The sequence below is a fragment of the Labrus bergylta genome, chromosome 13 (assembly GCF_963930695.1).
Source record: "Labrus bergylta chromosome 13, fLabBer1.1, whole genome shotgun sequence".
Taxonomy (NCBI): Eukaryota; Metazoa; Chordata; class Actinopteri; order Labriformes; family Labridae; genus Labrus; species Labrus bergylta.
Window position 1 is genome coordinate 15,790,270 of NC_089207.1, and position 27,584 is coordinate 15,817,853.

Consider the following 27,584-nt stretch of genomic DNA (forward strand, 5'->3'; position numbering starts at 1 on the left):
GTTAATCACAGCATGTCTGTTTGATAATCATAATAAGGGTCACGTTGCGTCATACTTAATCTCTATCAGTAATATGTAAGTCATTGTAGAGACGTACATTAATGGGTATGTTCAGGGTTGATCTTTGGGGAAACTAGTGAAATGGTATCAGAACTCAAGTCTGTTGTTTTAGATCTTAGCCATAGCAGCTGTCACTCTTACAGGTCATGTCTTATGTCATGTCTTATGTCATGTCGTGTTGAGTCTATCTGCCTGTTTGTCTGTCTGTCTCTCTGTCTGTCTGTCTGTTCAGGGTTGATCTTTGGGGAAACTAGTGAAATGGTATCAGAACTCAAGCCTGTTGTTTTAGAGCTTAGCCATAGCAGCTGTCACTCTTATAGGTCATGTCGTCAACTACTCTTTATTATAAGCACTTTTGTTTTCCTTCTTATTCTTTTACAAAAAAAAAGAAGGGATAATCTGTACCATTTGGTCACAGTATTATTTAGACCAGGGGTCTCCAACCTTTCTTCACCTGAGAGCTACTTTGAAATAATGGAAGTGGCCAAGGGCTACTTGCATCAAATCGCTTTGATTTATTTACATACTACACATCAGCTGAATTAAGCTACTGTTTGTTCATGTGTGAAATTGCAATAAGCCAGTGCTTATCAATAACTTAAATTCACATCAAGGTCCAATAAAAAAAATGAGAATATTTTACACTTCTTATTGTGCCACATAGTAAGCTATGTTACTTAAGATTCACATCAATGTCCAATAAAACATTAATACTTTACACTTGTTTTTATGGGCCAAATACATGAATAGTGGGAAGAGGTGCATTTACTGCAGTCAGATTTATTTTTATTTTTAACACAGACAGTCAACCTATAGGTGAGCAACTGAAAACCTGCCCGCGAGCTACCGGTAGCTCCCGAGTTACCTGTTGGAGACCCCTGATTTAGACAGTGTGATAGAATGTGTTGATCTCCAATTGATTGGGGAATATTCAACACTTACTTACACCCATTTCAAACCTACTTCATGTAGATTTTTGTTAGCTACATTGTCTTTCTTTGTCATATAACTTTTACACACAACAGAACCCTTTACATGAGGTGTCAAGCACGATAAAATCTGTTTTACTTATCTGAACTGAGGTGAGATCTCATTCTCACTCCCCACCCGTTGAGGAGTCTAGTATTTCACTGTATGTTCATGTATATTTGATAAAGCGTGTTGGCATGTCGCTCCCTCTTTTATCTTGATAGCAATGTGTTTGTCTGCACAAGTAAGAAGAAAACTGCATTTTCCTTAGACGTAATTTATGCATCTATATTGTAAGTCATCTTTTTCAAATACAGTTTTTTTCTGTTTCTTTTTCTGTTTTCCTGCAATAGTGGTTTCAAACCTAAACTGTGAATTACTGTATTACAGTGATTTCCATGTGGACTCAAAAGCCGCTCTGCAACAGCTGTAACTGATTCCAAAATATCAACACAATTGCTAAAGCGTACATTATAAAAGACACCAGTGCTGCATTCTAGAAAACCACATGGATAGATTTAAGATATGGATGTATGTTATCAAATTTAAAGCCAATGTTGGGGTCAGCCACCCCACATGTGGTTTACAGGATATAATATAACAACAAATGAATCAGACAAATGAGCGTGACACCTTTATTTCTACCACTTTCAGGTTATCAGGACGACTGGTTTTATGAAAGGCCTGTATGGAGAAAATGAAATGAAGTCTGATAACGTTAAGGTAAGACTACACACTGTGAACCAGGTTAAACTGCTAGGTTGTTATATAGTTACTTCTGGAATCAACTATACAACTGATAAGACCATCCTTAGATTAGTGGGGATCTTTTGCTAATACGCTTGCTTGTTTAATTACAGAATATGAATTTATGTCCTTTGTTATGTGTGAGGTCCTCTGTGTGTTACATGGGTCAGTCTGAGGTAGTCTATATATGGGGGGGTAATAGCACACTGTGTCTAACACACTGAGCGAGAGAATCTGGCAGGACACGATTCAGAGAGGCTGCCAAGGTGTCAGAACTCAAGTCTGCTGTTTTAGAGCTTAGCCTAATTTAATGCTGGTTAAGAAAATGGAAGGCTTCTGATAAAGGCCGCACAATGAAAGCTGTCGTAAGATGACATTTATTTTTGTTGTATTTAGAAATTGATATTGTCTCTTCATGTGATCCTGCCCTAGGCCTTGTGAGAGTGGTTGACAAGTTGATTGATAATGGCAGGTACATATTGGGTAGAAAGGACAACCCCCAAATAATTGTGTGTATTGTTTACATTAAATGCTATACTTTTTAAAACACAAAAACACTATTGTTTAGATGATATAGACTTACTTTGAAAAGCTGACATTGTATTCTGTGAATGAGTTTTCTTGATTCTTTAATGTGAGGTATTTTAAATTGCATGTCCTGCCTTTAAAGTAAAGATGTATTTATTATGTTAAACTGACACAGGCAGACAGAACGAAAGCAAGAAAAACAATACTAAAACCAACCAAATGAAAGCTCCTGATGGAAACTACAATCCCTGACATACTTATGTGACCAAATCATAATTGTGTTTAATATTGCTAAACCCTTTGTATTTCATTATTCTACTTTATTGTCTACCTGTGCAAGGGCATGTTACTCGACAGAAAGGCCAGTCTGTTATCAGATGTTATACAGAAGGGCCAGTTGGTTGCACAAGCTTTAAGTGCTTATGTAACACAGTTGGCAGACTTGATGTAGCTGGCTGATAGACTAAAAGCACTCCTTATCCAGATCATGTGTCTGGAACAGGGCCTGTTTTATTTACATGCATGCTGAAATATAATCTAAGAACATATTTATTAGTATTTATTTTTGAAAGGCAACCATTTTTATGTTTCCAAGTTTTCTGTATCTTCACTCATGCTCGAGTAAAGTCAACATGTTACTAATTGGCCCTTATATGTTCAGGATATACCCTTGTTTTGTAAGAGTTCATGTTCAGAAAGCCAACATCAGGTCGACTTGTGTCATGTTTATTATTTGAAGCAAATTCTTTTCAATCAGAATCGGTTTTATTGCCAAGTACATTTGCACATACAAGGAATTTGACTTGGTGTTTTGGAGGGGAAGAATCTGTTTTTGTGGCGTGAGGTTTTTGTCCTGGTCTCAGAAAGTCCGTGTCCGAGATGAGAGGGGTCGGCCACAGTCTTACCTGCACGCCTCAGGGTCCTGGAGGTGTACAGGTGTACAGGCAGGTTGGCAGCGAATCAACCTCTCTGCAGAGTGGATGATATGCTGCAGCATGCCTTTTTCCTTTGCTGTGGCTGACAGGAGACAGCAGGTGAAGCTGGGGAAGCATGTCTCAGACAGCTTTGCTGGGTTCTGTCTCTTGAAGGTCTTATTAACATCTCTTTCAGTGACAGAAAGAGGTGTCGCTGGGGTGGTGGGGGGAGAGGGCTGGTGGGGTGGACAGTCGTTGAGAGTCCTGAGCCCCTGCTGTGGTGGGGTTGGTGAGTTGTGGAGTTGAGTCGTTATAAAGGATGTTTCTGGGCTGTCACATTGTCTTTTAAAGTGACGGTAGAACTCATTCAGGTTGTTGGCCAAGCGCAGGTCACTCAGGTTGTGCCTCCTGCACGTTGGCCTACGGTGGAATGTAAACACTGGCCAGAATGAATGAAGCGAACTCACGGGGGGAATAAAATGGTTTGCGATGAATGTAAAAAATTCCAGCTCAGGGGAACAATGCTTTTGGGTCACGTTTACATCCGTACATCAGCCACTGTTGACATAAAAACAAATTCCTCCACCCTTTGCTTTGCCGTAAAGTTGTCCGCCTCGATCCGCTCTGCAGAGTTGGAATCTTGTCAGCTGAAGCACAGAGTCCGGCATCAGTCCACACAGCCACATCGCTGTAAAACACAAAACACAGGTGTAGAAAAGTCTTGATTTCTTCCCATCAAGTAGCTGAAGTTCATCCAGTTTGATGCACAGTGAGCACATGTTGGAGAGAAATATGCCTGGTAGAGCATTGTGTAATACGTGCTGGCGGAGATGCACGAGTGCAAGATTGCTTCATTGAAATTATTATGAATTATTAATGAATCATTCTAAATTGTTTTAGAAACTTCCTTTCATTCTGTGTTCTATTTCTCCACTGCATTCTCCTGGTCATAACAGCATTTTCTTTTGTTTGGTCTAGGATAAGGATTCAAAGATAGTCTTCCTCCAGAAAGCAATAGATGTGGTGATGCTGGTGAGTGGCGAGCCTCTAGCAGCAAAGCCAGCCCGCATTGTAGCCGGCCATGAGCCTGAGAAAACCAACGAGCTGCTGCAGGCCATGGCCAAGTGCTGTCTCAACAAGGTCTGTACTCTAGAACATGTCATGATACACACACACACACACACACACACACACACACACACACACACATACAAACACAAAGAAGGACGTAATGGTTAGCTGGAAAAAAAACAAGACTGCAGTTCTCTAGTGGTCTCTAGACAATTTATTCCTCATGTTGTCTGTGTTTTAGTAAAGAGTGTGTTATTTTTCCACATCAAATACTGTACTCTTGAGGAAATACTCTCATCACCTCAGGGAGATCTTTGCAATACTTGAATTGAGCCCTGGAGGAGGAATGTAAACAGATGATCTTTTGCTTGGGGGATAGTTGTTCTTTAAACTGTATTTTGATTTCATGTCATGAAGACGTAGATGGGGATTTAAATTAATTAACCTCAGATTTTATGCATGATTTGCTGTCTGCTTTTAATATATCTGATAATGTCTCTACAGTAGAAAACTAAACTATCAGAAGTGGCAAATATGACTTTTTTAATTGTTCTCCCCTCTACAAGAAAGGAATTTCAGCTACATTCAAGCAGCTGAAATTCTGTAGAAAAATGTATAAGAGCAGATGCTTTCCATCATATTTAAACTTAGACATCTGTTAAAAGTAAACGCCTCTGCACAATGTGTTACCCTCCTTGTTGAATACACCAACAAGGGTAAATATCTCATCATGATATAATGATATAGTTGTCGGAAGAATGATTCCACTGTATCTGATCTGCAGTTATCCAGTGACGATGCAGTAAAGCGAGTGCTTTCAGGAGAAAAAGTGGACATCAAGACCAAGGCCAGCACCTCCAGGTCCCAGGACAAGGAAAATAGAGAGGGAAGTGAACAGCATCTTGATAGAGAGGTGAGAGACCTTAGCCTGCTCGAAATGTGGATTTTAAAATGTGTCACTGACCACATTATCCTTCATAGTATGTGAAATGTTCTGTTTGTGTTGGCATTTAGCCTAACATGATACAGGCTTGGGTTAAAAAATATGAATAATTAAGTTTTGTGGTGTCTATCAGTGGCTTGTAATCAGTACTACCCTAGGTGTTTGTATGTACTATTCCAGGATAAAAAAAGGATAACAGAGCGCAGTGGGAGTCGTGACCAAAAGGACCCAGACCAGCCCAAAGAACAGGAGGGCCATCACAGAGATGGAGAGAAAGAACGCCATCGAGACAGAGAACGCTCTGACAAGCACCACCGCAGTGAACAGGACCACCATGCCAAAGATCGGCACAAAGAGAAGAGCCGTGACAGGGATCGAGACAAGGAGAAAGACAAAGGGCGAGTCAAAGACAGGGAAAAGGAGAAAGACAGAGAGAGGGATCGAGACAGGGAAAAAGACAAGGAGAGGGACAGAGACAGAGAAAAGACGAGAGACAGAGATTCTCACAGAGACCGGGAAAGAGACAAGGAAAAACGAAGAGACAAGGACCAGGGGAAGGACAGAGAGCGACACAAACATGGGGAAGAGAGAAACAAAAATGGAGACAGTGGCAATAGCAAGGTTTGTCACTTAATCCCACTCAAATCATCAATGTTAGCAACGGATGTCATTATTTACACGTCTTTGTTTTTTGTCTTTGTGGTTAGGTGAGCGTGTCAGAGGAGCCTCATCAAGGCAACCATGAAGAACCGAGCAAAACAGCCAAACCTGTGCCTGCAGTGAGTGTGATCTTTAAGCAGAATATTTTCACATTACACTAAGTATCGTTGGGACCATTTGATCTTATCTGCAGTCATGGTGGCAGAATTTCATGAACTACAAGTCAGCCAAACCAAAAGAGCATAAAGTTTGACAAAGATTTAATAAGAATAAAGATTTTTTTGAATGTACCGGTAATTGTAATTTATCTTCTGATTTTGTACGTCTCTTGAAAAGGAACCTAAACCAGCTGAAGAGGTATTCAGTCAAGAATTTTACATGTTTACGACAGACATGTTAGTGTTAGAATTTAACATCTACTGCCACGGCTTAGTGATAGTTGCCTGCTTAGTATAGTGCTTATTTGGGCTGTAGCGTGCAACAGACATGTGAGGCCTTGTTTGTTTTGATTATCTCTTTTGGATGTGACCATTAAGTCTAGTGTGTATGTTGTGCTCTTTGCCTCTGCAGCCAGTAGAATCAGCTGAGAACCAGGTAAGTTACCCAGTGTCTAAAGATCTGGTCTTTAACACCTCTTCTTTTCAAAATAAGACACACCCACATTGATTCTTTATCAATGAAAGGACAATGCAAACAATGCTTTGTTTTGAAATTCTTCAAAGATGTTGCCATTAATTTGTAACTTGAAGGTTACTGGTCATATATTATTTAAGTTCACTACTGCTGAAATGGTTTATTTCCCTGTATGTATGAGGAGCTTCACTGTTTAGTGTGCATCACTTTTGCAGACCTAAATATGGGTTTTAAAAAACAACAACAAAAAGACAAGTAATTTGTGCCCTATTGATAAGGATAAGTGCTCAGTGAGGAAACCCCTCTCACACTATTTAGACCTTATTGATAAGTTACGTAACCCATCCCAGGCCCCTTAGTGGCCAACCCAAATAGCATTGCCACCTTTCACAGACCCAGGCTTACTTCCCGGTATAGACAACATCAATTCTACCTATTCTACTGAATGGCCCCTAATGGCCCCCATACATACTGAACATCAACGGGTATCAAGAATTACTGATGACAGAGTGCAGACAGTATACGTATTAGACCCCTAAGTCAGCTGTGAAACAATGAAGTTCACTAATTTTGGTGTTCAGATGTCAAAAAGTGATGTACTCTATTCTTGACCTTGGAAATGACTGAGTTACCAAATCCAAATGTTTGTTGCTAATTAAGATAGCATCATGCAGTTAGTCATTGCACTCACACACATATTAAAAAGTAGTGTAGTAGTAGTAGTTTATTTAACCTACTGTAAACCTACATTTTTCCCTCAATATGTTTCAACTTTTCTCTGTTTATTAGTACTTAACAGAACTATAGAATACCTCAGTGTGCCTGTAGCTTACCAAATACATATAATAGATGAGGACTAATGGTTGCACACTGGTGTTTGGAAATGAATATACCTTGTATCTCTTATCTTGTTGTCTTTTCTTCCTCTCACAGTCTGATAGTCCAGCTAGAATACCTCGGCCATCATCAGCCAAAGGGCAGCGAAGGAGACCCAAAATAGGAAGTCAAGGTAAATCCTTCCTTTAACTTGATTTCCCTTTCATACCCTTTTTTAAACATCAGTATATATGAAGCGTTACTCACTGAGTTCCTAGCTGAGCTTTTATTAAAGCCAGAATGGATTTTAAGTATGTCCAGATTTAGGCTTTCTATTTACACTTACTTGTTTAACAAAATCACTAACTGTTGAATTTAGGGGTTGTGACTCAGCACAATGACTATTGCAAAAAAAACAAGTAACTATAACTAGAACTGACATGGAGACATATGGCCGATATTTGATTATTTTAAAGCTTCAAGTTTAATTGTTCATCTGTTTCATTTAGCTTACTCACATTTCACTTAGAAGGGAACCTAACAATGCCTTTGTCTTTGTCTGCCCTGAACAGATGAATCTGACAGTGAAGGAGGCAAGTGGTCTCTACCTTATCTTTTTTTTACAGAACATGGGTAAACGATTAAAAAGAATTGCAACTTATACACAAGAAGTTTTCATGTGGAGAGTTAGTTATTTTTCTTATTCTAAAATACAATTACAAAAGTTTTGGTTCTCTTCTATAATATATAAGCAGAGTGTTGAAATTGATCACTCAACCAAATAAACCAATTAAATCATATTTAGTTGTGATATCTGAGAAAGCACAGTACTATCTTAATATTGAAAAGAAATGCAGAAAACGAATCATCGTCGTCCATACTGTCATTAACATTTGTCTTCAGCAAACTGTCAGAGTTCCTTTTGGTTCAAGCTTTACATGTTAGGCTTTGAGTAATTGGGTTACCGACTGTATGATTAGGGGAAATCTATTCTTTGTTGGAGCATCAAAGCAAGTCTGTCAAGTTTATTCATCAAGAATTATATCACATACAGGGCGTGATGGGCTTTACAGGCATACAATGGCAACTGCTCCTGACTCCACCCATCATGTCAGTTGTGTAACATGAAAGGAGCAGAGGTTGTTCGTTCTAATAGTTCAGCAGTTTAAAACTCAAGTCAAAAATTGGATTGTTTGGCTATCAAAAGGAGGCCAGGGTAATAGCTCACTTTATGTGCCCTTGTTCAAATGTGCCCAACACTGTCGTGAACCAGCCGTAGCTTTGTTACAGATGTGAAAACATGAAAAAAGATACTTCGGTATGTTCTTGTTAAAACAGTCTGTCAGTGTCCACAATATAAAGGGCTGGTATAATTGTTTGCAATTATATGCAGAGCTATGAACAAGCCATTGTTTTCCTTTCACAGAGGGAGATGCCCAGTTAGCTCAGAGACCTGTTCCACTGGAAAATGGAGACACCGCAGTCCCCTCTTCTGAAATCTCCTCCAGGTCTGTACAAGCTACATTTAACCTTCACTTGTGAAGCACTTCGCTGAGGTGCTGTACAGGATACTTATCCAATTTTATTCTCTTTCTATTGGCTCAAGTTGAAATCTCCGGAGTATATGCTGCCGCGTTCAGACATCAGCTCACTCGGATGTTCTGCGGAAAAAATACTAGGGGTCTGGCCGGAGAAACTCCAGGTTAAGACCGCGCGAAAAATGCGACTATTTGCGTTCACACATAGCCTAAACAACCTCCGGGTAGCCAAATCTCCAGAGTTTTTCAGGAGATTTCTGTATGTGTGAAAAGGGTTATAAAGTGACCTTACTATATCATCACACATTAAGGAAACATGCTAAGTTGAAGGGCTGGATTCTGTGACAACAATGTAGCAGACAGTATGTCCTTCTAAATTTAGATTCCGGTTCGGTATGGTCTGTGTTTGTTTTGACCAGAGAAGGTAAGCGGTTTTAAGGAACCCCCACATTGCCATATTGGATACCCCTGAACTGGTTCAGATACTTGAGTCTACCCGACCTAAAATACCTTGGCAGAATGTAGAAAGGTTTCAAGACCGATGCAGACCTGGCTAAACACTGAAGCTTCCATACCTGTGCCATGGCAACCCTTGTGTGCATTGACTTTGAATTTGGACTGCAGTACAAATTTTAAATGCTACGTGTTGAGGTTTCATATTGCTCCTTTAACCTATGAAAAGCACAGCTCCCATTCATTACTTCAACAACTTAACATGTATTCTAGTTTTGCTTCTGAAAAGATTGTTCACTTCTGGGCCTGAGCCGGTTGGGTAAATGTAGGACATACAATTTAGTCAAAGTAATTTTAAATATTGTGAGTGTTCTGTTCAATTGATAGGCTATGCAGCAGTTTTAGTGTTATTTATGCTGTACAAAATATTTCCAAACCAGAAAGCTTTAGAGTAAGCATTTGACTTGTGAAAGATGTTTAGAAATAAATACTTGGCATGTGAAAATGCATGCAAAATGTAGCTTTTAAAAAATGTTAGTTTACAAGCCTGCTTCAGTCATATTCATTATCCCCTAATTCTATTGCAACAGGAGAATACCACGGCCTAGCAGTGCTCGCCCAGCCCCTCCTCGAGTGAAGAGACAAGAAAGTTCCACTGATGTGACCCCAGCTGAGAGGTGACTCCATCACACATGTTTTCTGGCGTCACAAGTCTGATGTTATTAACACTGAAAAGAATGAGAGCTTCTTATTTGTGAATACAGTTTTCTTTTTTTCTGAAAACAAGCATTTCCCCTTCCAGCAGGAGAGATGTATCACTTCTGAGATTTTTCAACCAGATATAACTGACACACTGGGCTAACTGTGTGATAATTGTCTTTTGTTTCAGGCTGTCAAGTGCCAAGCCCTCCGCACCAGTCATCATAGATGGAAAGAGGCTGTCTGACGATGATGAGGATGAAGATGAGCAATTTGTCGTGGAGGAGGCAGCTCCTTTACTTTCAGATGTTCCTGAGATGGAGGTGGTAAGTGGCTGTAACAGTCCGTTACAGGATTACCATTGGGAAAACACAAGCCTTGTTTTGTAATATTCTGTTTTTTTGGTGACAGGAGTCTGCACAAGAAATCAACGGTGAAGACAAACACGGTACACTGACAAGTTTATTTGTGACAGTTTTTTTTGTTTTTTTTTACCTTTAGATAAGCTACATACTTCTAATCCTTACATTTTTGAGTAAACAATCCCCCACATTTCCTCTCATTGTTTCCCTCCCTGTAGGTGGCCTTGTGAAAAAGATCCTGGAGACCAAAAAAGACTATGAATCATCCCCATCCTCCCCAAAATCTAAAGAACAGGTATGTATATTAGTAGTTCTCCTACATCTCCACTAGAGGGCAGTATCAGCACATTTCTCTCCATAGTCCCTCCACTATCAGATATCTTTTTTCAAATCTGCTCTCCAACTCAAATGTGTTAACCATAGTGAAATGCCAAATACAATGCTGGTTATTATCAACAGAAAGATATAAACAAATGGAGGGAAAAGGTGTAATTGCACGCCTTGTGACCACAAAAATGTTCCCCTTCAGTAAAGCCAAAGGGCTAATAACCAGACAAGAAAGTATGGCCTCTACCAGACCACACACTACTGATATGCACATCAAGATGTCTGGAGCAAATGAGCTTGTTTTTCTGGGGTTACTCAATTATCTCAGATATGCTTATATTAACTTTAAAACACACGTCTCTGTTTTGTGTACAGTTTTTGTGACCAGTTGTGCAAGGTTCTCAGCCATCTCGGGTACTAGCTCTTCTCAGTTGTGTTCTAGCTGCTCCTTCTCATTGTGTTGACTTACAGAGAACAGAAAATACAAAACCACTTGTCATTCATAGGGGTTTTAAACCTTGTTTTATTTTGTTGATAACAATCCCTTATTAGCACTACAACATACGCAGGCGTCAATTTCTTTCATTCTTCTATTGTTTTTTTTCAAGATTTAAGCTTTATTTAAGCCACAATAAGGCATCTTTTTCAAGGTGACTCATTGCTCATCTATTCCCTGTGGTCAGCTTATTTATCGGCCAGAGAGAGAGAGAGAGAGAGAGAGAGAGAGCCGTCTTTCATCATTTGTTGCAGTGTGAATCAGTGTGAAGCTTACAGTTTGGTCTGTACTCCTTGGTGTGAGGTAGCACACTGTCTGCTTTGGGTGGTCCTCTGCACTGAAGCATGCTCTCCCAGCATCCCTTCCTCGCTGACCACCCTGACTCTGATGGATGAACTGTTTTGGGCTGTCACTCGTGCAGAAAGGCCCCTGATCCATCCCCTCCTATACTGCAGCCTCAGTCATCATCCCTTGTAACGCACACCTGAAGTTCAGTCAGTGTAGCCACCAAAAAAAAAAGATTTTGCTTGACAGGGATTTAACGAAGTGTGTGTATAAAGTCATTTTTACTTACCTCTACTGATGTTGTCAAAACTTAACAAACTTAGTAATTTGTAATTTAAAGCAAGAATGACCAAATAGTGGGTGCCTCGGACTTGTGTGTTTTTTTTTATGTTATCGAAAAAAGGGTATCAACATCATGTGAATTTTACTAGAATCTTAACAAAGTTTAATCTAGTATAGTAACAACCCTAAAGTCTACTCATTAACCCTTTCCATAGAAATACACACCAGGCAAAACATCCAAAAGAGTTGAGCTCTTTCAGTAATGTGAGCACAGCCTTGTGGAGTCAATGGTAATTATCTTAACCCAGCCTTCTCAGTTATCAAGGGGTTCAAACCTTCATTTCAGGGTATCCTGTATGGTCTTCACAGGAAACTCAAATGCAGGTATGCCTGCACATAGGACCTGTTCCGTCCAGCCCCCCATCATTATTGGCCTTGCCTCGTCAGCTGTATAAAGAACTATAATGACTTCCTTCCAGACATGAAAGGGTGGAGAGGTCAGCTTAATGGACTCGTTTTTTTCTCCTTGTAATCACGGCAAAACACGCAGGGTCAAAAATGTAAATATTGAGCTTCCTCATTCTATGTGGTATGACAGGTTTGAAATTTCAGCTGCCGCGATTCATTTTCTAAAACACTAAAGTTTATCAAAACATTGTGTCTGAATGCGTCACACACGTCCCTGATATAAGACACAAAATCATGTTCAGTTCTAAAACACTGGCCTTTGTACAACTTTGTTTATTTTTATTAAAATACTGTTATCCATGATTTTAATTTATGTTCTTTAGCATTTCTAAATACATTTGTGCTATTGTTAATACCAGTGCTCAGCTTCCCCTCTGCTGCACTGATATAAATAAGAGCAATTCTCAAACTGTTCAATGATTGTATTTTGCCATGTCCCTCCACAGTGTGTGTGTCTGAAGAATTTGCCGTATATTTATGGGGATGACCTTCCTCATGACCCCTCGGCTGTATTGTATATTATTCCAAGATACTTCTCTTTTTATTTAGACAGGATCTGCCCCTTGCAGCAGCTGCGTTTTCATAAGATTTTTTGTGTACTCTTTTCCCCCCTTTTCTTTACCCCCATCAAATTAGCCTTGATGAAGGCTTGTAATGTATAAATAAACCCTGTGGCATACAAATGGATGGCTGTTGAGTGAGAGTCACGGAGGAGAAGGGCCAGAATACTCTCTGCAGAATTGTCAAGAAAATAAATACTCTTCTCTGCAGACCTCTGTGTCTTCATAAACATCCAGCGCTTTTTGTAGAAACACAAGGAAATGGCCCTGTGGCATTCCATTAGTCATATCACTTTTGTGGAGGTCATATTGACTTGTTGGAGGAATTTGGTCAGGCTTATAAAGAGTGCCCACCCAAAGCACCCACAATGTGTTATCAAACCCCACCCCAACCTTTTTTTTTTCAACAGTTTGACTTTAAGTCACATCAATTAACAGATTTGAGTTGCCTCTCTTTGAGAACCTTTGGATAATAACTATTTATTAAATGCTTTTTCCTTTCAGCTACTAAAGCAAAGCCAGTGGTCTTTTATGAAGTTTCCTTCCAGTTCCCCCTGTAGTACAAGGTCGTGATCTCACTTGTCTCCCAAAGGGGCAACAGAGACCTTAAAACAACATCCTGTAACCTCATCGGCCGTAGGCTTTTCTCTCCACCTCACTGACTCCGAGTTATTTTTATGATCTAGCTTTACTTTAAAATGGCCTTTTACGAAAAATGGCAATGGAAGTTCATGAACAATTTCCAGAGCCAATTCTCATCCTATGCTCCACTTCCTGGCTCACCTCTCAGATCTTCTGAAAGGGACACATTGTTAAAACCATCAGGAAGTGCACCAGTGTCCTCAAATGGACACCAGTAGCCGGTAGAAAGGCTTGTCAGAAATCTTATAACAGTTCTTCAATGATCTACACAGCCTCTGCCAAATCCTATTTCCTTTTTTTTGCATTTTTATGATGAAACCTCTGAAGCTCATACAGACTAAAGGTCTGTAGTTGCGGAAGGTTTGGCTTGCTGTGCAACAACCTGCGGTAACCACTTTAGCTTTAACTTGAATAGATTCATCTTGATTCTGGGTGAAGCAGTTTTAACAAAGTTTTGTATATTTGTCTCTCATCCTTCTATTTTGACCAAAGGAAATCTAATTATTGCACAGTAATGAGCAAATAAATGAATGAAGCTGAAGCAAATTTCTTGCCATCAACTAGTCAACTAGTTTCTAAATTAATATTTTCCCAGCTAATGATACCCTGGAGGTTTGTCCGCAGCTGACAGGTTCTCTGCATGCACCCCATTTTTCATGTCAGAGGATACTTTGAAGAATGTTTTCCTCTTGCCTCAGAAAATCCTAATAAACAGTCCATAAATCACATTTTGCACGCATTTCCTAATTAAGTTGATTAGGCAGGAGATGACTGGATGAATAAAACATTGTGGTGTGCCCTGCAGTGTCTGAAAAAAAGTCAATGAGAACTTCATCCTGTTGTCTCCTCATTGAAGGAATTGGCAGAAAATGTGTAGTCAAAATGAAAGATTTCAACTCTACTGTGGTTGCTATCCAACAAAAATAAAAAGCTGGTGCAAATAAGATTAAGGTCTTTATTAATGTAATTCTACCAGATCAAGACTTCTCAGTACAGCAGGGAACTGTAGGTCTTTTAGTCCACCTGCCCTTTCGATCACTAGCTTGAGGCTGTGTCTTCCCCATCACCCCAGTCTTTCATTATTGTTTGAGATAATAGGAAAACCTCCCTTTCTTTCTCCGCTCTCCCCTCCTCCTCCTCTTTGGTCACCACGTCTAAATATTGCTCTGTGATCTGGGTGAGAAAAAGGAAAACTAGGAGCACACGGGTCTCGTAGACCACGACAGAGACCTCCATAAAGCTGTGATTTATATCCTCCCGGCAGAGTGCACACGAACCAAGGGTCATGTTTTCACGCCAAGGTTTTTTTATTTTCCAACAGAGGAGGAGGGGGGCGGGGGCTGAGGTAGCAAAGTAGACGGCAAATAGACTGAAGCCATGGGTCCTGTCTGGGCTGTGCAGACCAAACCACAGCAAGGCAGGCCGAATGAGCCGTAGAGTGTTTGTCTAGCTGCAGGGTTCACAGCGCCCAGTGGAAAGCCACCCACCTTGTCAGGGGACCGCTGCTCCAAGGCATCTCCTGCCCTCACACTCCTAAATCACCACAAATAAGTAACAAAAAGGGAAGTTGTCAAAAATGTGTACTTGCTTCCTGTAAAGAAATGATGGCGGATAATGATATGTGTTGTCATTTCTGCTGTGGGGTCTTGTCTTGTCAAGCTTCCTTTTTTCAAATTGTAATTACTTCACTGTTTGGTTTGTTTTCAGAGATGTCTCGATAAGGCAAATGTTATATGCACCAGCTGTGCCAAGCATATGTGGCCGGCTACACAAGCAGGCTTTCTGACAGATTGTGTGTTTTGAAGAGGAAGCTGTCATTTGGTTTACACACCGTCACAAATATGATCCCCGCTGCCTCGTGAAGGCAGGTGCTCCCATCTGTGGAGCCAAACAGAATAAATTGGGCTAAGAGTTGAACTTGAAAGGAGGAATAAGTGTAGTAGTTGTTACTCAATACTGTAGAAAAATAACCCCACTGCCACAGCCTGTTACTAAAATAAACAAGAGCAAGAAGGCGGGTGGGGGCTGTGTGTGTCAACTGTATGCTTCTCTGAACCTCTGCTTAGCTCTTGTGTGTGTGTGTGTGTGTGTGTGTGTGTGTGTGTGTGTGTGTGTGTGTGTGTGTGTGTGTGTGTGTGTGTGTGTGTGTGTGTGTGTGTGTGTGTGTGTGTGTGTGTGTGTGTGTGTGTGTGTGTGTGTGTGTGTGTGTGTGTGTGTGTGTGTGTGTGTGTGTGTGTGTGTGTGTGTGTGTGTGTGTGTGTGTGTGTGTGTGGTGCTTTGCATTACACACACTCAGGGGCCTTGCGTGGCCCAGCTGAGCAAACATCCTTGGGTTTGCTCCCTGCCAAGGAAGGTCCTTCCCTGATACCTTCCCCTCCTTTTCACCATCACGAGTCTGAGTGTAATGTGGATATGCTAACCCCCCTCTAACCACACACTGGAGCCTTCATCAACCAGTCCCCCTACTTTGGCCAACACAATTCAGCCGCATGTTTGATCTTTATATATACAGCTAGGTCGGTAGAATTCCTGCCTAACATTTTTAGCCTTGAAATCCTAAACCGCTAAATGCAGCCTTGCTCTGGTTCTGGCCATTTGAGACTTTGCTGGCAAAGGTAGAATTCCTAAGGAGGGTTTATTATGGTTTGATCTCGGGACACACAAGTGATTGTTGTGTGTGTTCATACAGCTGTTTGACACCATGTGTAGTTTGAATCAAGCAAATTATATGAAAAGATGCAAGTCTATTTCCGTGCCAAATTCTCCAAATATATTTCTAAATATTTCTTTGTATTTTTTATAAAGTGGTGGCTAGAGCTTTTTTAACCCCCAAATCTCCCCTATTATTTTCTTCAGAACGTGGTGTCCGAAGCAGCACAGAAGAAGGAGCGGGACATGGTGACACGAGAGATAGAGCGGCTCCGCTCATCCATCCAGACGGTGTGTCGCAGCACCCTGCCTTTAGGTAAGATCATGGACTACATCCAGGAGGACATGGACGCCATGCAGGCTGAGCTGAACACCTGGCGGAAGGAGAACAAAGAACATGCACAGGCCTTGCTGCAGGAGCAGAGGTGGGTTTGGAACATGAACAAAATGTTTGAAGTTATATGTTGTTTAATATTTTTTATTGAAGGCACTAGTTCATATCCATATACGTTTGATATTCCTGGGCAACTGCGATGTGACTATGTGACTGTTTCATTTAAATATCTGTAAAGGTATTTGTATTGCAGGTCCCTGTGGACATTTTCTCATGTTTTCTTTTATTATGCTGTTGTATGGAATTGATCATCCCTTCTGTGGTTTTGTAAGTGTGTGCTTTGTACGTGTGTTTCTGCTGCAGAGCCACAGACAGGGCAGTGGAGCCTCTTAAGGTAGAACTAACAGAGCTCGAGCAGTTGATCAAGGACCAGCAGGACAAGATTTGTGCTTTAAGATCCAACATACTAAAGAATGAAGACAAGATTCAGAAAATGGTGACTGGAATCAACTTCGCCTCCAAATCCTGAAGTGAGGAACAAGGTCTCTGATATTAGATTTTTGTTTTGTTTTAAATGCACTGAAGGTTTAGGGGTGAACAATTTCTTGTTCATAAGGATGGAAAGACCATTTTTTTCTTGGAGCTAGTGGGACCAAAACACTGCACTTTTAGGGGTTTTGTAAAAGATGGACCCAAATGCATATCAAACATAATCAGTCAGGTAAAGTGAGTAAGTAAAAGCTTTTACTTTTCCCAATCTAACATCTGCCATGACTGAAAGTAAAAAAAAAACAAAAAAAAAAAAAACCTTCCTTCTCCGCACACTTACCTTACCCCGTCTTTCTCCCTCTTACTGTAACAGTGCCTTTGTGGAAGGAGCTGGTGCACAGCCTGCAACTTGAATGTTAGACTAGACTAGATAGAACTATTTAATACTGGGTCACTTCATAAAGTTCATATCATCCAAATATATACAGTAATAACATGACAGTCTGTTTTTGCTGTACACACAGCGATCACTGGACCACAATTTTAAAGCTAAATGTTTGTTTTATTAATGATCATTGTGGGAAAAGGTTATCTAATGTGTGGCACTTCTTTTAATTGCCTCACTTCTTATGTCGCCAGGTCGTACAGACTATGGAATAAGTCGTTACTGAACAAAAGGGTACAAAGCGGGCTTTACTGTTGGGGTGATCAATGCATGTGCTTTAATGCTATTGGACTAGCTACAACACCATTATTCAACTCTCGCACATGCTAACAATGTGATATTTAGCTGGTTGATTAGAGCAGGAAAGTGGCTTCATGGATGGAAATGTAAACTTTATAATTGGGGCTTGCATTCTTCCTGAAACCTTTTTCATTTCATCTTTTCTTTTTCTTCCAAAGGCGCTTACACATGATCAGCAGTCAAACAACTCTGTGCTTGCTGTTAAGTCATTTTCCTTTGGGGATACTAGTGACACCCAGGTAGATGGTTGTACTTGGTGTGGCAAAGCACTAGTGATAGTAACAGATGATATGTTTATGTCTTAAACCTCCTATCTTATTAAATAAAACACACATATATCATATGGTATGGTACTTTTAAGGAGAAGTAAGTGTATGTCCCCTCACTTACAGAACAGCCACCATTATGAAGATCTCCACACAATGTTTGTTCTGCAGGATATGCCACTCTGTTTTTGTTTTTGTTTGTTCATTTGGGTTGGGGGGATTAAGGAAACTTTCTGTCGGAAGATGACTCTTTGTGAGTAACCCCAACTCTTTATAGATGTAGACAAAAAAGAACATTATTATATTAGCTTATTTTTGGATTATAAGAATTTGCTTAACAGATGTAGCTTGTATGAAAATATGAAGCAATACTTGATGGATAACTTCAGTGAATGATTGGAGTTGGAAAAGTGAGTCTGAAAGTCACAGTTTTCTTCACAATCCCAATAACTCCATCATACTGTTGTGAATGAATTCTAAAGAACACAAGCGAAACTTGTCAGTGTCGTTGTGGCCCTTCTCACCTTCTTGAAAATGCAGTCCCCGTTGTTTAGTTGTTAGTCTAAAATCTACTTTAACGTCTGTGAGTACTTTAAAACTGCAGTTGCTACCTCTTTCAGTTCCTCTGCAGATTTGTGTCCCATGAGATGATGACTGCCGTTGTTTACAGGGAATTATTCACAAACACTTGCCATGACATCCAGGTTGGATTGATGAATGTAATCCAGGACTTTCCAAAATGTTTTTATTTTTAAATGTAATGGAAAGTTGTGACTAAAGTAGTTAAAATTCTCTGAATGTGATATTCAAAGTCACACATTTTGTACACAAATATGGTTTTCCACTTGCATGGCACTGTGTTTTTCTCCTTTTGATACATTTATTGGATGATTTATTTAAAACCATAGGCAGGAGCGTTAGATAACACAGGTTACAATATGTGAGGAAGCTGCATGGCTGGTGAATTTCATGAACACAATGTAGAATGAGGAAAAGTTCTGCACCCCAAAGTGTAAACACTTACACTACATTTTAAGAACAACTGGTAATGTAATCAAACAGACAACCAGTGGTTACCAGTAGGCAGACTTTTGTAGCGTCGGACTTTTTATTAAGAGGAGCTCTGTTATAGACTTGTTAAATAAAATGCTCTCAGTTTTGTTAGATATTTACTATCTCAGTTCAACAGTCAAACTGTACTCTTCTTTAGTCTGACTTTACTCCATTTTCACGTCAGTATTATATTTAGTCCATCAAATATAAACATGAACAGTTTCCAACCCTATATGTTCAATTTTGAGAATCTTAAAAGAAAACTCCTGGAAAGGTGAGAACTTGTATGTTTAATGTGTCTGATATAAAAGCACTATTTACACTGTAAACAATTTGTATCATATCCTCTGTTTGTCTTTAAAGTGTACATAATGTATATGTGAAGACTGTATCATAGCTAAATGATTCTATAATTTTGTAGTGGAGTGAAATAAATGGTTACATTTCAATAATCATCTGTCTCTTTTCTTTCTACAGTCTAAAGCCTCATAATGAAAACTTAACAAGAGGTCTGTGTTGCTGCCTTCATAATATTTGCAGGATGACGATTGTTCCTTTTGATATTCTTTTCTTTTTTAGGTTTTTATTCGAACTCCCTGTGACATCTGGCATGGTGAAGTCACACTCCCAAAGAGTTTCACTTCTTTTAAAGCCAATGTGACATGACAGAAGGTAAACATTTAACTGTATTCTTTAGACCCTCAAGTCATATTAGCAGAAACCTTTTCTCTGGCAAGCAGCTGAAAGCCACACAAAGTGTATTAGGAAGCAGCATCAACATTTGTCATGCAGGTTAGAGATTTAGCCGAAGGCTCCTTGCAGAAGGCACAGACACCTGCTTCAGCAAAGAACTGGCCCCAGACTCAACAGGTGGATTAAAAATCAGCACGGTCCATGGAAAGGACGGCTCCATTGACCCCTCTTTTCTCTTCAAACTCAGAGGTACTTCAAAGTGAAAGTGACTTAAACCATGATTGCCTCTTTAAAAAAGCCTATGTTGATTTTTTCCTTTTGATTTTAACAATTGATCATGCTGCTAATGAGAGACTGAACTTTTCCTCATGTTAGGCCAAATAAGAGGGCCAATGACTTCAATATTGAGCATTAACTACACGTGGGCTGACTTTTGATTGGTCAAAAATCCCTCTATAATCTCACTCGTTTACAATCAGCTCTAATACAGAACCTTTGTAATGGTTACTGAGTGTTGTTATTAGTTGGATGAGCTTCCTACCATGTTTCCAGGTCGATTAAAAGTTTGAATTTGAAGTTCACAAAATATGAGATATATATTCAGTACTGAAGAAGCAGAGGATTATCTGGCACAACTTTGCCAACTACCAAGGTGCATGAAGAGTGAAAGGCTTGAAGAGGTCAAAAAGATCCAGCAACACTTTTAGTACAAAGATCAACTTCAGTAACACATATATAGATATACTCAGTACAACATACATGCAACCAGCCGCTGAACAGAATCCATAATAGGACTACTTGTATAGATTACATGGAGATAGCCTAACCTACAGTCTGTTGGAGTTTATCATTTCTGAAGTTCAGTCTCTTTTACTTAGATTATGAGTAAGAATACACATCAGACATCATGATAAACCTCAGATTTAGATATAACTGACTTATCTTGAGTACATGTTCCTTTCTGTTTCTGAAGTATATAAAAACCATAAAAATACTTTTAAGGAAGTTAAAAATCGACAAATTGAAAAAAAAAAAGTAATTTATTGCAAAGCTGCAAAACAAATAATATCGAATCTAACAGTTTTAGTTAAAGTTTCTCCCAAACTTTATTTTGACTCTGACTTCAGAAGGACTTTGTCTATATTATGAAAATGTCTGTTTTAATATAAGAGAACAGTTTTTTTTTTTTTTTTTTTGGTCATGTTTTCATTTTATTTAAAATATCTGTAAGGTCATTTATTATTAGTCACAGTACACGGTGCTTCCGCTGTCTGACGCTCATGTTTAAAGGGACATTTCCCCTTTAAATCCCTCCAGCTGAGCGCAGACAGGAAGTAACGCAGAGGACTGTGCGGTAGCCGTCATCAACACAGTCACGTTTGTTTATGTTTATATCTCTGCCCTGAGTTAGATTGTACGAAGTGTCGTTCTTACATAAATCAGTGTCAATCTAATTTGAAAGCACTGTTTTCAGTCGGACGTCGTGACATTTCAAGACTATGGCGGACGGTCAAGAGGCTGATGTCGACGACCCGCCCAGTATCAATTTCCCACCGCTCATCACTGTGTCTGATCTGCCACATGCCACTGCTGCAGGTAACAATGATTCATCAAAGCTGTAAAGGGGAGCATGTAGCCTCCATGTGGAAGAGTGTCAGATCAGAGGACAGTGGGTACAAAAACACGCTGAGTTCATGAGCATGGCAACAATAGTAGATGTTGTGTTATTGAGGCTGATTCATGTAATAAGGTGTGGCTCATTATGGTTAATGTGAGTGTGTTAAAATATGTCTGGACTTGCAGAGGTATGCATACGAAGCAGTGGCCCACACTGCATCTGTATTATTATTATAGCTTATTAATGGTGTAGGTGTAATAGATTGATAATTAGAGCTTCTAAATAACATCAACTCCTGATCAATAACATTCAGCTACGCCACAGCCTGGCATTCATTACATTTTGGTGTGGTGTGTTAAATGCCTATGTCAGAGGGTCTCAGATAAGCTGTATGGTGTTCTTGTAACCATGGAACAACTCCAACTCATTTGTGGGTTTCATAAGCTCACCAGAAACAGAAGAATTTATTATATATTATATATACAGTTTCCTCCCACTATCAGTCACCCTTGTAGACCTGTAGCCTAATGTGAGGATATGAAGTGAGTGGAGCATCTCTCGAATGCAGGATTCTCATATTTCATATTAGAATATGAAAACACTCTGGCATCAGTGCTGGGGGAGCTGACAAAACAAATATGCATAAACGAGTTTATAGTATGCATCAGCTCTTTATAGATAAACTGTAATAATCATCTCTCAGTAGCACAGCAAGCCGTGGTCTGACAGTTAAGTTTCTGTGTGCCCTTATTAGGTCGTAATCTGAAAGAATGGCTCCAGGAGCAGTTTTGCGACAAACCTCTGGAGCAGGATGACATGCGGCTCCACAACGCAGCCTACGTCGGAGATCTGGACACCCTGAGGAACCTGCTGCAGGAAGACAGCTTCAGACGGTGGGAGGGAGTAAATGATGATCTTTTTGATAAGGTTTTATTTGTGTCACACTTATAATAAATGAAGCCTTCCAGATATATATATAGCCTGGCCTACATGATCTGCCTTTATGGATCTGTTTCGGTTTGTTAGAATAGAATAGAATTACTTTATTGATCCCAAACTGGGAAATTGTGGCGTTGTTATGCCCCAATATGAAAGTAGCAGCATGGTTTTCAATATCCTTACACTGTCTGAACCCCTTACATTAACAGCATTACAGCTGAGCAGATTGAAATATTCTTAATTTAAGTTATTTGTTTAAAACAGCCTTTTGAGTATCTCTACATAGTTATATGGTTGTAAATCTGCACAAAGTCAAAAAGGTCTATTTTCATTCCAGTGCAACAATTCACTAGCTTTCATATCTGTAATCGGCAGTTCCCCTGACTTATGTATTGGTGTCAAAAATCCCAATTCAGTCATATTCAGGTATATTAACAAAGAGTGTGTGTCAGACAATATGGGGGTTATAAAATTAGGTATTGTAATGCATTTCATGCAACTGTTTGTTTTGTTGTTGTAGAATTATAGCATATTCTTCGTACTTGGTTGGTCCACAGTGCTCTTGTGTGGCAGTAAGTGGTCTGTGGTTTCAGTGTCGAGTGGGTTTGTGCGGTGGGTTTGCTGAGTGACAGCCTGAGAGAGAGACATGCTGTGGAGAATGTGTCCTTCCACTTCTCTACCACTTAACAGTGTTGTACAACGTAACACACTCCACATGCTGGGTACTTTATCCTCTTGAACGTACAGTGCTATAACCACCATACTCCTATGCCGCTGGGGGCGCTGGTTCATTGTTAATTGAGACCGATGTGCACTGACATCTGGTTGTTTGCATACTGTCAATACAGGTACTGATCATTAGAGGTGGGGAAAATAGTTTTATGTGAAAATCGAGATTCTTATCTTCTGAGATTTGAAGTAGATTCATAACTTCCAATTTTTTTTTCATCAGCCACTCCCTGCTAAGTGCTAATGCTAGCTCTTTAACCCAGTAGAATGCCAAATAGAGCAACAAGAAATTCAGCCAGCCTCACGGATGACTGGAGTAGATCCTGAAGATCCAGAGTAGATGTACTAATTCAAAAATAGACTTTGAATCCATGAATCAATGAATCCAGAATCGTTTTGAATCGAAAATAGATTCTGAATCGAATCGTGACCCCAAGAATCAGAATCGAATCCCAAAGAAAGATTCCCAGCCCTACTGATAATGAACCCATGTGTCATAGCCTGACAGGAGCATGGAAGAGAAGTCAGCACTCTACAACTCCCATCCCTCAGTGGTTGTTCAGTATGCACCTCACAATCTCTACATCCAGCCAAACCATTATTACTGTCTTGGTCAATTCCACATAGTTATTCATATAAACTACTACTTCAATGAGTTTGCCCTGACCTGTGTATTCCAACTGGGCTTGGTCACTTGTGTTTAGAGCAGTATATTTTAGCAGGTATCTGTGTAAATATTTACCTGCTTTTACACAACACTTCTTAAAAAAACGTTCTAAAATTCAACCAAGACAATCCCACATCTTGTATTTTAGGTAACAATTAACAACCACTCCCTTCTCTCCCTTCCAGGCGTATCAATGAGAAGTCGGTGTGGTGTTGTGGCTGTCTGCCCTGTACCCCTCTGCGGATCGCCGCCACAGCGGGACACGCCGCCTCTGTGGCCTATCTGATCTCACAGGGAGCCGAAGTGGACCTGGTTGATGTGAAAGGTCAAACGGCCCTCTATGTAGCTGTGGTTAATGGTCACCTGGACTGCGTCAGGATCCTCCTCGAAGCTGGAGCTGATCCAAATGGAAGTCGCCACCACCGCAGCACCCCACTGTATCATGCAGCACGGGTGGGAGGGGTGGACATACTGCAGGAGCTCATCAGGTTAGGGCAGGAGAGGGTCACGCTGATGTCCCGGTCCTTCCACTTATCACACATTTAACCTACCGTAAAATGGCCCATATGCCTCAGGTCAGCACAGTCCATAGCAGAACAGATTCCTGTGTTGCCTTGAAGCAGACACTCACAGTTAAGGAAAGTTTAATGACTATTTCCTTCCTTCCTTCCATTCTTCTGACTGTTCCTCCTCTACTCTGCTGATCCAGTAGACACTGAACCAAAGGAACCGCATTTGTCAACAGAGCTGTCAATCAATGCATTAAACCCCTTTTAATAGCATCAAATAAATAGTTACAAGTAAACATCTCAATAAAATGAACACTCAGACATACATCAGCATCATGAGAACAATTTATAATAACAGCAACCGTGTTTGACCTGTATTTTCATTTTATAGTCTGACTCATGTTGCATCTGTAAACATCAAGGAGCCGGGTTTTATGTCATATACTGCAGTCAGTCAGTAGGGGGAGCTCCAAAGGTTGTGGCTTTGCTTTTGGGTCATGTCGTCTGTTGTTTAAACCGGTCTACACCTTGTTTTTTGGTTTTTGACAATTTTTGTTGTATTTATTTGTTTATACAGTGTGTTGTCCCCAGGTTAGCATTTTAAACTACTGATAGCTGTGTGATACAGTGTAACAGTACTAGTCTCTCCTAAGTTGCTCCCAGAAAACACAAAAACAAATGATTCCATTATATCAGCAACACATGATGAAGGATTTTGCAAGAAAAAAAAAAACATTTGGAAAGATGGAAAGTCAAAGTTTCTGACCTAGACACATATCATGTTTGTATACTTCTTTTTCTGTGAAATTAAAACAATGATGTATGTATTTTTAAGGTTTCATAAAAACTCAGCTGTACCTATGTTTCCTTCTGTCCAGGTTCCATGCTGATGTAGACATGGACCACCAGCTGGGACCCCGACTCCTCTTAAGCGCCCGCACACTCAACACCCTGGTGGTTTGTCCACTTTACATCAGTGCCGCGTACCACCACCTCTCCTGTTTCCGGCTGCTGTTGCAGGCTGGAGCTCAGCCTGATTTCAACTACACAGGGCCCGTCTGCCATGAGGCTCTGACCCGCGGCCTGGCTTCCTGCCTGCTCGATGCTGTGCTGAGACACGGATGTGAGGAGGCCTTCGTCCACCTGCTGCTGGACCACGGGGCCAACCCGGCCTTCGTGCCCTGGGACGAGGTGGAACTGGAGGCTCCTAATCGGAGGAAGGTGGATCAAAAGGCACTTAAGGTCTTCTTGGAGGCAAGGAGTAAGTACAATCTTTGAATATAGAGGCATTGATGAAAATTATCTTTTAAAAAAGGGTCTCTAAAGTAAAAAGTATGTTTAAAGTAGAAATTTAAGTAGGTGGACACCGGTAGCCTAGTGGTTAGCGCACACCTCATGTCGGAGGCTATAGTCCTCAAAACGGATGGCCCAGGTTTAAATCCAATCTGTGGCTCCTTTCCCATATGTCTTTCCTGACTCCCTCTCCCCCGTAATCTGACTCTACCCACTTTCCTGTCCCTTAAACAAAGGCATAAAAAGCCCCAAAATAAATCTTTAAAAATCATATTTTTAATAGGGATATTATTATGTATTTATTTACTTCACTGGCTTCATATATAGTTTTGGTTTGTTGTTATTTTCTCATGATTGCAACAGACTAATTCCTGTTTTCTTCCAAAAAGTAACATCTCAATTGGTCTGCCATCTTGGATTTCCCTTCAGAACTCTTCATAGTGAATTATTTTTTCTTAGGTTGAAACATAACTGAACGTACATCATTACAATAATATACATGTTAAAGGTCTGTTCATGCTTCTACATCATTTCTATGTTTAGACCATAAAAGTGAGGGACAAAACAAAACGAATTAAAAACTGTCAGGGAACAAAGATGCTTGGACTGTACCATGTTATTATCATGGGAAACCTGACACTCTAATAAACTTCTTCTTCTAATAGGATCAACTTTTGCTTTTTCCCTTCTCAGAAAGCCCGCGTAGGCTCACACACCTGTGTCGCATCAGGATCCGCAGAACGCTGGGCAAAAGTCGTTTTAACCAGATAACCTCATTACCACTACCACAGCCCATCAAGAACTTCCTTCTTCACCAGAACTGAAAACCATCCGCCTCCTTCTACAAAGCTCTCCAACCCAAACCTTCAAAAACACCCGAGGCTAGAGCATTTTTTATTATTTTCTGAAAGTTGATGATTATTTTGAAGAGTTTGAAGTTTGAACCAATTGGAGAAGCCTTAGAAAGTCCTTACTCATGGAAACTAGATGTACTTCTAAATGTTTGCCTTGTAACTTCCTAAATCACCAAGATGTGTTCTGCTCGTAGCACTTTTCAGCTAAAAAGCCATTTTGTGAACGACATTTATTTTGAAGCAAAACTTAAACAGGTCATGTATAAAATATCCTCTTCTAAAGCAGAGAAACAACAAGTCAAATCTGACTCAAATCTGATTTTAGGCCTTTTACCATCTCCCAAGTTGACTAAATGTGCAGCAACCAAATGTTAGATTAGATAAGGAAACTTTATTCATCCCTAACAGGGAAACTCATTTCCTCCTTTTTGCCAAATGTTCTCAAGTTCCCAGAAAAAGATAAGAGTCTCCGATAGATTTAATTTAATCTGTAATGTAATTTTGCTTCTTCTGATGCATCAAGCACTTTCAATTAATAGGAAGAAAAAAATGCTGAAACGTGGGTTAGCAAACACTGGCGGTCTGTGTTCACAGTTGTCCAAGGTGGTTGTAGATCTTTTTTTAGCCGTATGCCTTAACAGTGAGATTAGGAAAATGGCCTCATAGATTGGTCAAACCTGAAATTATTGATAAAGGTCTGAATGTATTGAAGCAGAAACGCTTCCAGTTTGAGAGAAGTTTACATGGTTGTACTAATGTACGTCGACCTATGAAGGAGACTTTGTAGAAAACATGTACCGCCTACTTGTATTTAAGACAACTTCCTGTTATTGAAACATATTTAAAATGATAATGCTACATGATGTATTTATGATCTATTTAGAGTATATTGCACCAAAGTCTTCTGTGCATGTCTGTTGCAGAGCTTTGCTACTTTGCCTACATTTTATAGGTCAACACGACATGTCAGTGTGTTTGGCCTTATATATCTCCTCTTCCTTTGCAAACAGTAAATGTGCAATAACTCTACATACTCTGCTGCCTTTTTTAAAAAATCTTCTCACACTACGCGGGAAAGCTTCCACACCACCAGAAAGCACAGTGACTCTTCAAAAGTGAGATCCCTGTCCACGCTTCCTGTTCTGTGAGTGACCACAAGAGGATGATATCTTTTCCTCTGCTTGCATCCTCTTCCAAGATTCTAGTCCAGATCATCTGAGCCAATATCTGACAGTCTCTGTAGTTTAGGTTTGGTTAAATTTCATGAAAGAAAATCAACACATTTCAATATCC

The 27,584-nt window shown here is 40.0% G+C and overlaps 2 protein-coding genes across 5 annotated transcripts in view; both read left to right on the forward strand.

Moving 5' to 3' along the window:
- The window catches only part of traf3ip1 (TNF receptor-associated factor 3 interacting protein 1), a 20,205-nt gene extending 761 nt beyond the window's left edge, over positions 1-19,444 (forward strand). The window contains exons 2-17 of one of the 4 annotated variants that reach the window (XM_065962246.1): positions 1,684-1,752; positions 4,197-4,358; positions 5,074-5,202; positions 5,413-5,853; positions 5,940-6,011; positions 6,229-6,249; positions 6,463-6,486; positions 7,459-7,534; positions 7,914-7,934; positions 8,768-8,849; positions 9,923-10,009; positions 10,222-10,357; positions 10,443-10,479; positions 10,612-10,688; positions 16,310-16,527; positions 16,800-19,444. In XM_065962246.1, the coding sequence (XP_065818318.1) occupies positions 1,684-1,752; positions 4,197-4,358; positions 5,074-5,202; positions 5,413-5,853; positions 5,940-6,011; positions 6,229-6,249; positions 6,463-6,486; positions 7,459-7,534; positions 7,914-7,934; positions 8,768-8,849; positions 9,923-10,009; positions 10,222-10,357; positions 10,443-10,479; positions 10,612-10,688; positions 16,310-16,527; positions 16,800-16,965 (1,818 nt within the window). In that variant the 3' untranslated portion in view covers positions 16,966-19,444. The remainder of the gene's footprint in view (positions 1-1,683; positions 1,753-4,196; positions 4,359-5,073; positions 5,203-5,412; positions 5,854-5,939; positions 6,012-6,228; positions 6,250-6,462; positions 6,487-7,458; positions 7,535-7,913; positions 7,935-8,767; positions 8,850-9,922; positions 10,010-10,221; positions 10,358-10,442; positions 10,480-10,611; positions 10,689-16,309; positions 16,528-16,799) is intronic. The other 3 variants (XM_065962248.1, XM_065962247.1, XM_065962249.1) reach the window with 3 other exon arrangements.
- Positions 19,445-21,010: 1,566 nt separating this feature from the next.
- On the forward strand, positions 21,011-27,320 carry asb1 (ankyrin repeat and SOCS box containing 1). Its single transcript, XM_020644750.3, has 5 exons — positions 21,011-21,278; positions 22,055-22,193; positions 23,821-24,123; positions 25,023-25,405; positions 26,131-27,320. Exons 1-5 carry the CDS (start codon positions 21,182-21,184, stop codon positions 26,259-26,261), a joined length of 1,053 nt encoding a protein of 350 aa, XP_020500406.1. The 5' UTR covers positions 21,011-21,181; the 3' UTR covers positions 26,262-27,320.
- The last annotated feature ends 264 nt before the right edge of the window (positions 27,321-27,584 follow it).

Bases quoted from the DNA above. Each gene is read 5' to 3' on its own strand.
- asb1 (XM_020644750.3), top strand. From the start codon at position 21,182: ATGGCGGACGGTCAAGAGGCTGATGTCGACGACCCGCCCAGTATCAAT. The intron at 22,194-23,820 runs GTGGGAGGGAGT...TCTCCCTTCCAG, and splicing joins CAGGAAGACAGCTTCAGACG to GCGTATCAATGAGAAGTCGG. The intron at 24,124-25,022 runs GTTAGGGCAGGA...CCTTCTGTCCAG, and splicing joins ATACTGCAGGAGCTCATCAG to GTTCCATGCTGATGTAGACA.